Here is a 13,015-nt window from a genome sequence, read left to right as displayed (position 1 = left end):
ATCTTCACACTCATCTTCAACAGATCCCCGGAGCCGTGTCATCCCATCCTGTTTCAAGCACTCCACAATCATCCTGGTCCCCAAGAAACCCTCTGTTACGGAGTTAAATGACTACAGACCTGTCGCACTGATGTCATCAAAAAGGCCCTGCAGAGGATGTACTTTGTGCGACAGCTCAGAAAGTTCAGCCTGCCTCAGGAGCTGCTGATCCACTGCTACACTGCAATAATCCAGTCTGTTCTCTGCACATCCATCACTGTATGGCTTGGACCAGCCAGAAAAGAGGACAAGAACAGGCTACAATGGACAGTGATGTCTGCGGGTACATATCTATATATCATTGTACACATCTATAGACTATACATAATAGTGCTAATTTCTCATGCATATACTGTAAACATAGTAATCTGTTATCCATTCTTTGTTTATTCCATAATCTGTTTCAACATCTTTGCATTCTGCACCATTGCACATATAAATATAAATATGCTATATGTGTTGTTATTGTCTGTGTCATGTTTCTGTTGTTTGTCTATTCTGTTAAGTAAATTAAGAGCTAAAAAAAATGTAAAAAAACTGGAGCCCAGTTCATTGTATATGTACAAATACTATGACTGGAACAGGATAGAAAAAGTAGGGCCATACCAAATCTAATATAGACATAATTTTTTATTATTATTTTTTTAGGGTCTCTGTGCTTGTAGAAATGAAGAAGCTGACAAGACAGGAAAAAGAATTGTCAACTAGAAGGAATTATTTCTGTGATACCACTGCGAAATAAATCTGTTTTTAATACAGGCCCGGTTCTAGCCCACTGTAGTTGGGTGGGCAGACTGAAAATGTAGGTGGGCAAGTATAAACGTACAGTGGCTTGACTGAGTCAACCCTGAAACATGTCAAATACTACCAATTGCTGACTGTTTCAGAACGTGTGGACATCCAGGGCAGCCGAGGGCAGCAAAGCGCTTCTAACGTGCAGTCTTCTCAACAGAAGAGGAAAATGACGCAAACCGGAGGTTTTCGGCGCCCTCTGTAGGACGGGAGGACTGTGTGTTATCGCGATTAGATTCTAAATATTAAAAGTTAAAATCACGCTTTTCCCGAAATAATATCGGTTCATTAGCTCTGAGTAATCACGCTCGCAGACCGGGCGGTGAGTGGCGTGCAGCGCGCTCTACGCTGGCTCTGTGAAGCCCGGAGCAGTGACGTGGGCAGCGGCTTGTCTGGTGACGTGTCTCTACGGCTCCCTCTTTCCTCCCGGAGCGGCTGATGGAGCCACACTGACACCGCACAGCACTCAAGCGGACAACACAAACACGGCAAGAGTCGGACTTCGGGCACCATGGGGAGTACGTGCTATCTTTTTCTTGTCTTTATGCGTGTAGTGGATGTTCTAAGATACCTGCTGTCCTTTTTAAAAAAACAAATGAAATCTCAAACATTAAAGGGCGCTCGGCTCTCGTCTGGGAAGCTAATTGGCTAACCTTGGCCAGGTTATGTGGCACTTTGAGCTAGCTCATAACGGGAGCAGGGTTACAGCCTAGTTGTTTTTCGCTACGATAAGGTAACATTGTGGTGATTTATGTCACGCGCAGATACAAAACCTAACCTCTCGTGTTTCTCCGTGAAGTGTGCGTCAAAGCTTCATTTTGTAAAATGATTGCTAACTTGTTTTGTGAATGAACGCTAGTTAGCATCACGCTAAATGAATAACCGTATACGGCGCAGGCGTCTCTGCTTTCTCTTCACTTTTAAGATGGCATTTAGTTCGTTTTCTGAGTGAAATTTGTCTGGTTGTGTGGCTTAAATAAAGAACTGAAGCGTGTGTGTGAAATGGCTGTCTGTCAGTCAGTTTCATTGATTGGCGGAGCGGATCAGTGACACACAAAAGGCAGAGAGCCGTATACGGTTTAAAAGTGAGCACACACCTAATATTAGTTCCTCCCAGCTGTGCTCACGTTTCTGCATCCATGTTGCTGCGTCTTAGCGTGTTCACGACTGGCTTGTTTAGTTTTTCTGGCAGCTGTTTAGCTGGTGGTTAGTGATGACGTAGCATCAAAGTTGACCTGAGTAAAGATGAACAAAAGCTCAGATGCTGTTGATAACACCCAGGAGAGCTGCTGGATATGTGGTTTGGTGGGAAAAAAAATAAACTAAAAAAAAAAATTTATATATAAATACAATTTTAAAACTTTTAAACACTGTCTTTACAGTTAAATTTTTGGAGGTCATCAAACCGTTCTGTGCAGTCTTGCCAGAAATCCAGAAACCAGAAAGAAAGGTAAGCTTTGAGCTTTTTTTTTTTTTTTTAACACATTATGCTTTGAGTGGAAGGGAATGACAGCTCATTGTCTCTCTCTCTTTTTTTAAATCTTGCAGATTCAATTTAGAGAAAAAGTACTATGGACTGCCATCACGCTATTCATCTTTCTGGTGTGCTGCCAGGTTGGTATCTGTAGATGACAGCCTGCCTGCTGGTTGTGTTTTTGGTTGTAGTGTGTTGTTTCACAGTGTTTTATCTCTTTTTCTTGTCCAGATCCCTCTCTTTGGCATCATGTCATCAGATTCAGCAGATCCCTTCTACTGGATGAGAGTAATCCTCGCCTCCAACAGAGGTGCTTGATATATTAAACTGGTTTCCACAGAACGTTTCTTTATGTCAACTGTGGCTTCACCTAGGAGAGATAATCTGATCCTATTGTCTAATCACACAGGACATGATCTTTTATCACATGTCACGAGTCAAGGGTCAACGGTTATAGGCCCTCTTACATTGTTTTTGGTATTGGTGATGCTGACTGTTTGATTAGCAGTACCCTCTTTGTTGTTCAGGTACTCTGATGGAGCTGGGTATCTCACCCATCGTCACTTCAGGCCTGATCATGCAGCTGCTGGCTGGTGCCAAGATCATTGAAGTTGGAGACACTCCCAAGGACAGAGCCCTCTTCAATGGAGCTCAGAAATGTAGGTGTTATTATTACTCATCAGACAGTTTATATTTTCAGAAGCTGTCTTTTTGAAGCTTTAAAGATGTCTTACTTTTGAAGCTTGCGCTTTCATAACAGCTCATATTTCAGTTGTGCCTGTTTCATATTTTTTTATGTACTTTTGCAGTGTTTGGAATGATCATCACCATTGGACAGGCTATTGTGTATGTCATGACTGGCATGTATGGAGACCCTTCAGAGATGGGTGCTGGGATATGCTTGCTCATCATCATCCAGGTTAATAGAAATCACCACTGCTAAGTCCATATTAAAAAATATCAAGCACTTAATCTACCAATTGTTTTAACCTTTAGACCTACTTACCTACAAAATAAGCATTTATCAAAAAGAATGTTGAACTATTTATGAGCAGTATTTCTTTTATTACATAAAGTCTACATACATTGTGAAATTATCTAAAGTATTGCTGATATCTACCTGTCCTATCATAGTACAAACCTCCTGCATTTGTCTCCAGCTCTTTGTTGCAGGTCTGATAGTCTTGCTACTGGACGAGCTCCTCCAGAAGGGCTATGGTCTGGGATCTGGTATTTCTCTTTTCATCGCAACCAATATCTGTGAGACCATTGTCTGGAAGGCCTTCAGCCCTACAACTGTCAACACTGGCAGAGGTATCCGCGCTGGGAACCAAAGGGTTTTAAAGCTGAGTTATTAAAACAGTGCTTCTGTATATCTATATTACACTGACTTAATCTTTGGGTTTTTTCCAGGTACTGAGTTTGAGGGAGCCATCATCGCACTCTTCCATCTGCTGGCCACCCGTACAGACAAAGTGCGTGCCCTCAGAGAAGCCTTCTACAGGCAGAACCTGCCCAACCTCATGAACCTCATCGCCACTGTTTTTGTGTTTGCAGTGGTCATATACTTCCAGGTGACTTACTGTTGCATCTCACCTGATTTTTTATTTTATTTTTTTTTAATTAAACTTAGAGGAATATGGATTGCAGAGCTTGTATTAAAATATTTGTTTCTTCTTCAGGGCTTCAGAGTGGACTTGCCCATCAAGTCAGCACGCTATCGTGGGCAGTACAACACCTACCCCATTAAATTGTTCTACACCTCCAACATCCCCATCATCCTCCAATCTGCTCTGGTCTCCAATCTGTACGTGATTTCTCAGATGCTCTCAACACGTTTCAGTGGCAACTTCCTGGTCAACCTGCTGGGAACCTGGTCTGTAAGTATATAGTACATTCAGTCCCAGTCATGGCAGCATAGGTATGAAGCAGGAGACTAAGCGAATGAGTACAAATGTGACTTTATTAAGAAGATTCATGACTCATCTCCAGTCTATTCAATGCAAATACAATCTTTGTGTTTAGGACACCTCAAGTGGAGGACCTGCTCGGGCCTACCCAGTGGGCGGTCTCTGCTACTACCTTTCTCCACCAGAGTCATTTGGCTCGGTTCTTGATGATCCCGTTCACGCCGTCATCTACATCGTGTTCATGCTCGGCTCCTGTGCCTTCTTCTCCAAGACCTGGATTGAGGTCTCAGGATCTTCTGCCAAAGATGTAAGTGTGTCTTCGTGCACACACGTTATGTCAGAGTCCCGTATTAAAAATGTCCACTGATGTTTCATTTTGTGCGTCTCAGGTGGCGAAGCAGCTCAAGGAGCAGCAGATGGTGATGAGAGGACACAGAGAGACCTCCATGGTGCATGAACTTAACAGGTACAAAGAAAAGAAACCTTGGAAATGCACTCACAGGCTTAATGTTTGCAGCACGTAGAAGTCTTTATTTCTAATTTTTATCTGCAGGTACATCCCCACAGCTGCTGCATTCGGTGGGCTCTGTATAGGAGGGCTTTCGGTCATGGCGGACTTCCTGGGTGCCATCGGCTCGGGTACAGGAATCCTGCTGGCTGTGACCATCATCTACCAGTACTTTGAGATCTTCGTGAAGGAGCAGAGTGAAGTTGGCAGCATGTCAGCACTGCTCTTCTAGAAAACACTAATTTTTTTTTTTTTTTTTTTTTTGCAGCACACGTCAGACACAAAAAAAATCCATCCCCATCCATATATTTTTTATGTTGCATTGTTTTTGCAATTTGTACAATCAGTGTATTTAGCAGCTGGGAGAGGTAATTTTATGCCATCATCTTTGCTCTCCACCATACTGCGTGTCAATGCTGAGATAACTCTTTTGGTTACGCCCAGGGTTGAGCATAGTATTGTGACTCTTTAGTTCTTTTTTTTTTTTTTTTTCTCCTCTCTTCAGTAGCCGTTACCATCTCTCTGCAGGCTGCCTGAATCCCCACTGACTGTCTTATCAGCTGAAGAATGCCTAAAAAAATGCGAGGTGCTGTCTTTGACTGACCTCAGGCATTGTTCATTGCAGCATGTTCAAGGAACACTTAAGACAGCATGATGATGCTTATTTCAAGCTGAAAGCACTGTGCCTGGACGTTTCAGGAGGAACTGAAAGAAAGCCATCATGTTCATCGTCTAGCAATCGTTGAGGTTTCTGTAATAGGATGTGGGAAGTACAGATAAAATATGCTTGTACTGATAAGGTTTCTGTAATCTCAGAAAAACAGTTTATCTTTACTTTGATTTTAAATCTCATGGACTATGTTTGTATTCACTCTGGTCTGATTTAAGGCACAGTGTTTGTCCTCTTGTCTCTGGATCCTCAAAGGAAAGTGTTTGTCTGTGTCGTCATGCTCTTTTTATTCCCAGACTGAATCGCTGCACAAAACTGCCGAGATGGTCGGGATGAGGGTGGGTTTGATAGGGATGGAAAAAGGGGTCTCATTTTTTTTTTACTTTATGTAACAGACATAATTGTGTTATTAAAAAAATAAGATTTGTTTTCCAACAGACTTGAATTGTTTTGATTCCTGTTTTTTTTTTTTTTTTTTTTTTTTTTTTTTTTACACAGTAGCAAATGTTCTTACCACATATTAGTGACACAACAACTAAAAGTGGTGTAATGACTTAACTGTAGTTGAGCTTTGTTGGGTGCTGTGATGTGTGGCTTCCTCTAGAGGTCACTCTGAGGTTTGAGATAAATTTGCTCCACATATATTTCTTTAATCTTCTTTCAGCTGATATGGCAAGACAAGAGTTGCACCCACAGGTTGATTGTCTGTCACAGAGCTAACCATGAGAAACAACCACACACACTTGTATGCACATCTACAGCCACCAGTTACCCTAAGGAGCATGTGTGTGGGCTGTGGGAGGAAAGTGGTGTACCTGCTTAAAACCCCCACAGGTGCAGGGAGAACCCAGATGAGCACTAAGTGTGACTCGGTTACTCTTAAAAGTTTTCCCCTTATAACTTCTTCATTTAATGGATGTTTGTTTCATAAACATTTCCCATATTTAATATAGTTAAAATGATGCTTGTAAGTGAATCAGCTGTAATACTGTATAACAGATGTTCAGGAACGTCTAAACCTAAATTTGTATTCTACGTTTCTGTGTCGTCCCATAGACACATGTACACAACCAGCTCTTGACGTAAACTCTTGAGCCCTTTTTGCTTTTAGGTCGTAGGTTTTCATGCGCGCTGATGGGGCAGAAATGGATCATCTCCCTGAAAACAGTCTGATGCGTTCATCATGCTAAACTCAGAAACTGTGATCAATTTAAGACCAGAACTTATTATAATAGAACTAGCAAATTCAGATGTTCCATTTATTTATAATATATGATCATGTTTTGTAAATGGACTCAAAGCATTTTATACAGCACGCCTCATTCACCCAGTCATACCCGCACTTTTTTTTTTTTCACGTTCACACTCCGATCAACTCATCCAAGAGTAATGCGGGGTTCAGTATCTTGCCTAAGGCTACTTGATGCAGACTGGAGCAGTCTTGAAAATCTGTTCCCCCTGTGTCGGCAGCGAACAGCCAGAGGGGCGTAGCCGACGGTCTTCGCGGCGCTTCTGATCGATTTCTCGGTAAAAGTCTTTTACAGTGCTTACCCTCTCATCAAGGACAGCAACACCTGTGAATATGAAAAGATTTGCTCTTTATTTGCCAAATTTACACGGGGGGGGGGAACCAAATATTTCAGCCATCCAAATATCCTGCCCCCCCTCCATAACATGGGAACAAATTAATTTAGCAGCAAGTCTTTTACGTGTCGTTTTAATACCGAGAATCGATCAGCAAGCTCCGTGAAGACTGTCGGATACGCCGCTCTGGCTGCAGTGCGCGCTGCCGACACAGGGGGAACAGAATTTCGCACAAGACCGTGGAAGTCAAACCACCGACCTTCCGGATCAGGAGCTAACCTGCTGGTGTGACGTCATTATTGTGCGCCCGCTTATGGACAGGTCGCGGGGTTTGCGGGGGCGGTTGGATGCCGGGCAGCCTGTCAATGAAACCCGTATCATTTGTTGGATAATCTTCCTCGCGCTGGTCACCTTTGCATCCCGGAGGACGAGGCCTTACGAACCGAAGCATCAGCGGACATGTCGTACTGCAGACAGGAAGGTAATTTTGATCTTCTTTCATTCATTTTCCGTCCACGCTGAGCAATGTCACCGAGCCGGGGCCCACCACCACCTTCCAGCTATGCTAACGTCGTACAACCCAACGAGAATTTGCCGTTTGGTTGGTACGTTAGGAAGCCGGTCAGCCTCCTGCTGTAGTAAACGCAGCTTTGAAGTAGACGGTAGTACTTTTTTTTTTTGTTTTGTTTTGTTAAGACTGTATGTACTGTGATTCCTGCAGTGGGGGGTACGTGAGCCAGATCAGCGGTGCTGTTTAACAGCTAGCAGTGGCTGTTGGTGTTGTCATGGGTTTAACCCTCTACAGCACAGCCCCATGCCCGGTACACGTGAGCTTAAATGATGCCTGCCAGCCAGTCAGTGTCCTAAAAAGTATCAGTCTAATAAGATGTGGGAGTCACTATCAAGCCTGATTTGAAGGCAGGACATCCTTTTCTGACACATGGTCACAAGGACCACATGGTGTGAGAAGAAGGTAAGAAAATTTGCCCTTGTAATCATATTTAAAATGACACAAATTATAAATAAAAAATACAGGTGTGTCTATGAAGTTGTAGTAAGGGTTTTTGTGAGGTTTTATAAAGTTTTTTTTTTTTTAATTTGCATGTTCAGGAATTCAGTTTTTCTTTTCGTTGCCTAAGGGCAGCGTTGCGCGATAAGGAGCACTTCTTGAAGGAGACCGATAGGCCTGATCCTCAAAAAGTGGTACCACCGCCCTTGTCTTTCATTTGATAGGACATGGCAGCGGTGACCTCTGGCATGCTCTGCAGACGGGACTGGCACTGAGGAAGGGATGAGTAAAAAGCGACCCACATGCCGCCTTCTATGCATTTCAAAATCGCAAATGCACAAAGTCTGTGCAATCCAAAAAAAACAAGAAGGAAAGCAAGACACAGAGGGCGAAACCTCAAAAGTATGAGGAGGAGAGAAAGACGCAGGAGACTCATGGCTTCCATTCCAAATCAGGATTGTTGCTTGGACAAAATAACATCCCACTGGCCAACCTATATAAGATAAGAACACTTCATTGATCCCAGATGGAATTCACGGTTGGCATAGCTCATTCTGCTATTTATGTGAGAACTGAAAAGCCTGATGGTTGTGGGTACAATGATTTTCTGGATCTCCTGTTTTCCAGCAGAGAAAGAGAGAGAGAGAAGATCTTTCCAGTTTTTTGTTCATAAAGGTCATTACAGTCAGCTTCTCACTAGTTTGTCCACTGTCCTTACAGACTGATAGAACATTTTCATCTGTATTCCGTCTAGTTTGTTATCTAGGTGTAAACCTAGATATTTATTTTTTGTTACCACCTCTACTGTCCACCAACAAACTTTCACAGGCTGTAGAGGGGGTCTCACTCTTCAGAAATCTATTCCTTCAGTAAAAGGTGTTCAGTATGAGGTGGTTTTTGTGAGTCCAGTCACTGAAGGCTTTAACAAGATTCCTTATTCAGATTACTTTCCATTCCTGATACAAGCCACAATGGGCAGGTGTCATCCGAGTATTCCTGCTGTGTCAGGACTCGGATACAAAAGGAATCACAATAGTGACAACAAGTGAAGATGCACAGGAACAACCAACAGCGATGTGTATCAAGTGCAATGTGCACCTCTGTTTTACTGCACAGAAGAACTGTTTTGTGAAGTTTCACAGGAGTCACAGCAAACTGTCTACTTGTTACAGCAATGAAAGATTATAAATTAGCACCAACAGTCACAGTAACTGATTTGCTCATGTTTTGGGTTTTATCTTGTTTTAATTTAAGGTAAAGATCGCATCATCTTGTGACAAAGGAAGACCATGAGACACCCAGCAACGCCGAGCTGATCGCAGATGACCCCAACGATCCTTACGAGGAGCAGGGTTAGTCATTGTTGTGGTTCCCAAAACAATTATTTGAGTTATTTAGTAATGAACAGTTTTGTTTTGTTTGTTTTTTTTAAAGTCTCCATAGTTTAGTGGTTTACACATTTGCCCACCAAATGAAAGATCCTGGGTCGATCCCGGAAGGCATCCGATGTAAAAAATTCTGCCAAATCAACATGCAGAGCTACCTGCTGTTGTGACCCTTTGTGAATAAGGGTGCAGCTGAAAGTAGCTTCTTATTAGTAAGGTACAGTACTGTGCAAACATCTTAAGCCACCCTCATTTCTTTATATTTGCTTCCAAGAAGCCAGACTTGTTTTCTTTCTTTCCTTTTTTTTGTTTAGCCATTTAAACTGAACTGAGAATCATTCAAGGATTTAAAAAAAAGAGTATCTAAATCAAGGGATGAACGAGTGTTGTATCTACACATAACAGACAACTTGGCAAAGAACCAATTTTAAATTGTGTCTTTAGGCACTTTGTTCCTAGCAGCCTGTCTCAGAAACACATAATTTATTCCCATTTCTTTTTGAAAAATCCCAAATATAAACAGAGTTGACAGGCATAAAACTGTATTTTGCACAAAAATTGATTCCCAAAGAGCTATAGCCAAAACCTGGTATATCTCAGCATGACATGTAGTGTATCTGTGTTAAAAAAAAAAAAAAAAAATTGAAAAGCTGGACAACTGGAGGACAAAATAAGTGTCAGGCCTAAAAAAACAAAGCAACAAACATCTACAGCAATGAACGTATCTAAAACTCATGTCCTTAAAGAAGAGGAAACACAGGACCTGTGTGATGTATTTTGCCCAGATGGTTCAGTTCACTGAAGCCTCATCAGAATTGGTCTAGGATGGCTGTCAGGAGCCATTCTTAAGGAAGGGAACGGGCAGAAAAGGCTGAAGTATGCCACAAGAGCTGGACTCAAAGTTTGAAATTCGAAATGGTTGGGGCTGCATTCAGTCAGCGGTATTGGAGAGCTTGTCAAAAGTGATGGAATTATGAACACACAGAAAAAGTACCATGAGAAAGCATCTGATTGGCAACAGTTTCATTTTTCAGCATGACAGTGATCCCTAACACACAGAAGAAACAGAAGAAAGGCCCCAACATCCAAAGAAGAGCTTTGAATGACCTCCGAGAAGCTGGAGAGCTGTTCCTGAAGACTGCTTAAAGAAATGACAAGAAAGCTGCCTCAGAGAGTTCAGGCTGTGTAGAAGAATAAAGGTGCTCATACCAAACACTGACTTTTGACGCTCATTACAACTGTAGTAACTCTACTTTACCTTATATGCTTTATTTCTATATATGTTTGCACATTTCAATAAATGGCTGCATCTGTTCCCATTTTCCTATCAAAATGCAAAGAAATGAAGGGTGACTCAAAACTTTTGTCCAGTGCTGATGGATGTGGTTAAAAGAATTAAAGAAACAGAACTGAAACATTCATTAGTTCCTAAAACTAAACTAAAACTATGTAGTTATATAAATGATCATTTATATCATTGTGCTAGCTGTATACTTGGTTTAGTTGCCTAGAAACCACATAAACCATAAGCTTTACATTACCAGAAACTGTTCATTTTCAATGAAGAAGCTGATTGTAGTACGTGTTTTTATTTCTTTAATGACTAACTGATGTGAAGCTTCCCGCCATAAACTAATCTCCATCCCAGACAAAGACCGTTAGACCCTCACTGAGCCCTGTCTTTATAGCACTGAATATTTGTGACTAATTAAGCAAACTTAGTGTTTTTGTTCTTAATAAATAGTTATGATCCAAAGGTGAGCTTTTTTTTTTTTTTTTTTAAATCAAGACTGAGTCATTAGTAACATACCAGTTAAAAGTTGAGACTTTGTGGTTCAGTCAGATTTTGGTGACTCAGTACACGCCGAGATCTCACTTAGACGTACTGGTGTTCTTGGTAGCCACAGAAAAGAGTTTCCATGCAGGATCCCACTCCTCACACTACAGAGCAGATTTCTTTTCGTGAAATCATAAAGGTTTTCTGCTAACCTGCCACTCTCCTGGTTACTTTAGGCCTAATCCTGCCCAATGGAAACATAAACTGGAACTGCCCGTGTCTGGGGGGGATGGCCAGCGACCGTGCGGCTCTCAGTTTAAGGAGGCCTTCTCGTGTTTCCACTACAGTAAGGAGGAAGTGAAGGGCTCCCGAGTGCATCGACTACTTCCGTAACATGCAGGAGTGCATGCAGAAGTACCCTGAGCTTTATCCCAGGAGGAAGATAAAGACGAGTCTGCCGCCCCATCTGACAATGCTGCCTTATCGTCTGAGAGTGACTCTACTGCGGTCACTTCAGCTGTCTCCTCTGACAGCACTTCACCTTCAGACGGCCAGACTGCCAGCTAGGGTCAGATCAGTTTAAAAGACTGTCCGCCGAGGAGCTCTGATTGGTCTCTTCTCCTGCTCAAATCTTCAGAGTGGGACTGTTGACACAGTTCTGACACTAATGGGAAATTAACAGGCCATCAGGAGAAGAGTTTCAGAGAGGTGTGTGTGTGTGCTGCTTGTTAGGTGGGCACTTAAAAAAAAATAAAAATGAATTATCTGATTATTGACAGTGGGCCAAGCGATTTGCATCAGGGACATTAGCTGAAATACTCATTTTATGCAATACATAATTGTTCTCACGCCGGTCAGAAGAGCTGTTAGTCAGCATTTGTAATGGTGTCCAGAGGTCAGTCGTTCAGGAGTACACATAAACATTGATCCAACTCTAATTAAGAAATCTGTAATCTGTAGATCTTTTGATTCACAAGACACTGAGCTTTATTTACCTCAGACACTTTTTCAGCACTTCAATTTGCTTTCCATCACTTGAGACCAAAGCAGAGTTAATCAGCAGGAAGCTATTGAGCATCTGTGCAGTTTAGATGTTCTGTTTCTAACTGACTTGTTGGCATCTTGTAGAAACCTAATGGGTCTCTATCTATAACTTGGATTGGTCATCACTGTTGTTGGCTTTCTGTCTGGCCTGTCATATTCACCTGTGAACGCAATCAATGTTTTTGTTGTCTTAACCTTCTGAGAGTCTTCAGTTGAATGCTGTGGTCAGCACTCAGTGGTTTTTCTCAAAATATCCAGATTAAAATGATTGTCTGATGTTTCTGTTTTGCTTTTTTTTTTTTTTTCTAAGAGAAAAAAAAACCAACATAACAGTTTTTTTTTTTTTTTTGTTTTTATGGGATAAACAGTTACATTTATAAACAGTCAACAGGTTAGAGTTGTCTTCATAACTCATTCTTCAAGGTTCAGATTCAACAAGGTGCTGGAAACATTCCTGAGTTTTACCTTCATATTGACATCCTAGTTTTATGTGGCTGTTGCAGGTTGGTGAAGCCGCACCTTCATGATGTTACATTTGACTGCTCTGGTGACTATGGAGCGCTTTACCCCACTTACTCCAGCCTGATTGTCATGAAACCAGTCTGAGATGATATGAACTTTGTGACACGACATGCCGTCCTGCCTAAAGTAGATAGTAGATGATGTGTAAACTGAGTTCTTAAAACAGGGCAGATGGTCAGCAACAATGCTCTGGCAGCTTGTGGCATTTAAAGGGGACAGATCATGCTTTTAAATCCTTCCTTTTCATATGTAAATCATTCACTTGTGGTCTATAAAAGTAGAACTGCAATGCTTTGGTTTG

At 41.8% G+C, this 13,015-nt stretch overlaps 2 protein-coding genes across 2 annotated transcripts; both read left to right on the top strand.

The window, feature by feature from the left end:
* Positions 1 to 1,195: 1,195 nt before the first annotated feature.
* LOC115780609 (protein transport protein Sec61 subunit alpha-like 1) lies at positions 1,196 to 5,763 on the top strand. The gene is made up of 12 exons (XM_030729887.1): positions 1,196 to 1,349; positions 2,214 to 2,281; positions 2,380 to 2,445; positions 2,537 to 2,615; positions 2,833 to 2,964; positions 3,115 to 3,224; positions 3,466 to 3,619; positions 3,719 to 3,879; positions 3,988 to 4,185; positions 4,331 to 4,522; positions 4,605 to 4,681; positions 4,769 to 5,763. Exons 1-12 carry the CDS (start codon positions 1,343 to 1,345, stop codon positions 4,953 to 4,955), a joined length of 1,431 nt encoding a protein of 476 aa, XP_030585747.1. The 5' UTR covers positions 1,196 to 1,342; the 3' UTR covers positions 4,956 to 5,763.
* A 1,673-nt stretch (positions 5,764 to 7,436) lies between these two features.
* LOC115780739 (mitochondrial intermembrane space import and assembly protein 40-like) lies at positions 7,437 to 11,868 on the top strand. Its single transcript, XM_030730119.1, is given in 7 exon segments — positions 7,437 to 7,458; positions 9,241 to 9,255; positions 9,258 to 9,338; positions 11,385 to 11,444; positions 11,447 to 11,517; positions 11,519 to 11,579; positions 11,582 to 11,868. Coding segments are annotated over 7 exon segments (444 nt in total). The 3' UTR covers positions 11,716 to 11,868.
* The last annotated feature ends 1,147 nt before the right edge of the window (positions 11,869 to 13,015 follow it).

The sequence above is a fragment of the Archocentrus centrarchus genome, chromosome 5, assembly GCF_007364275.1.
Source record: "Archocentrus centrarchus isolate MPI-CPG fArcCen1 chromosome 5, fArcCen1, whole genome shotgun sequence".
NCBI classification, from domain to species: Eukaryota; Metazoa; Chordata; class Actinopteri; order Cichliformes; family Cichlidae; genus Archocentrus; species Archocentrus centrarchus.
This window is presented reverse-complemented; position numbering and strand designations above follow the sequence as displayed.

Bases quoted from the DNA above. Each gene is read 5' to 3' on its own strand.
- LOC115780609 (XM_030729887.1), top strand. The intron at 2,446-2,536 runs GTTGGTATCTGT...TTTCTTGTCCAG, and splicing joins TCTTTCTGGTGTGCTGCCAG to ATCCCTCTCTTTGGCATCAT. The intron at 2,965-3,114 runs GTAGGTGTTATT...GTACTTTTGCAG, and splicing joins CTTCAATGGAGCTCAGAAAT to TGTTTGGAATGATCATCACC.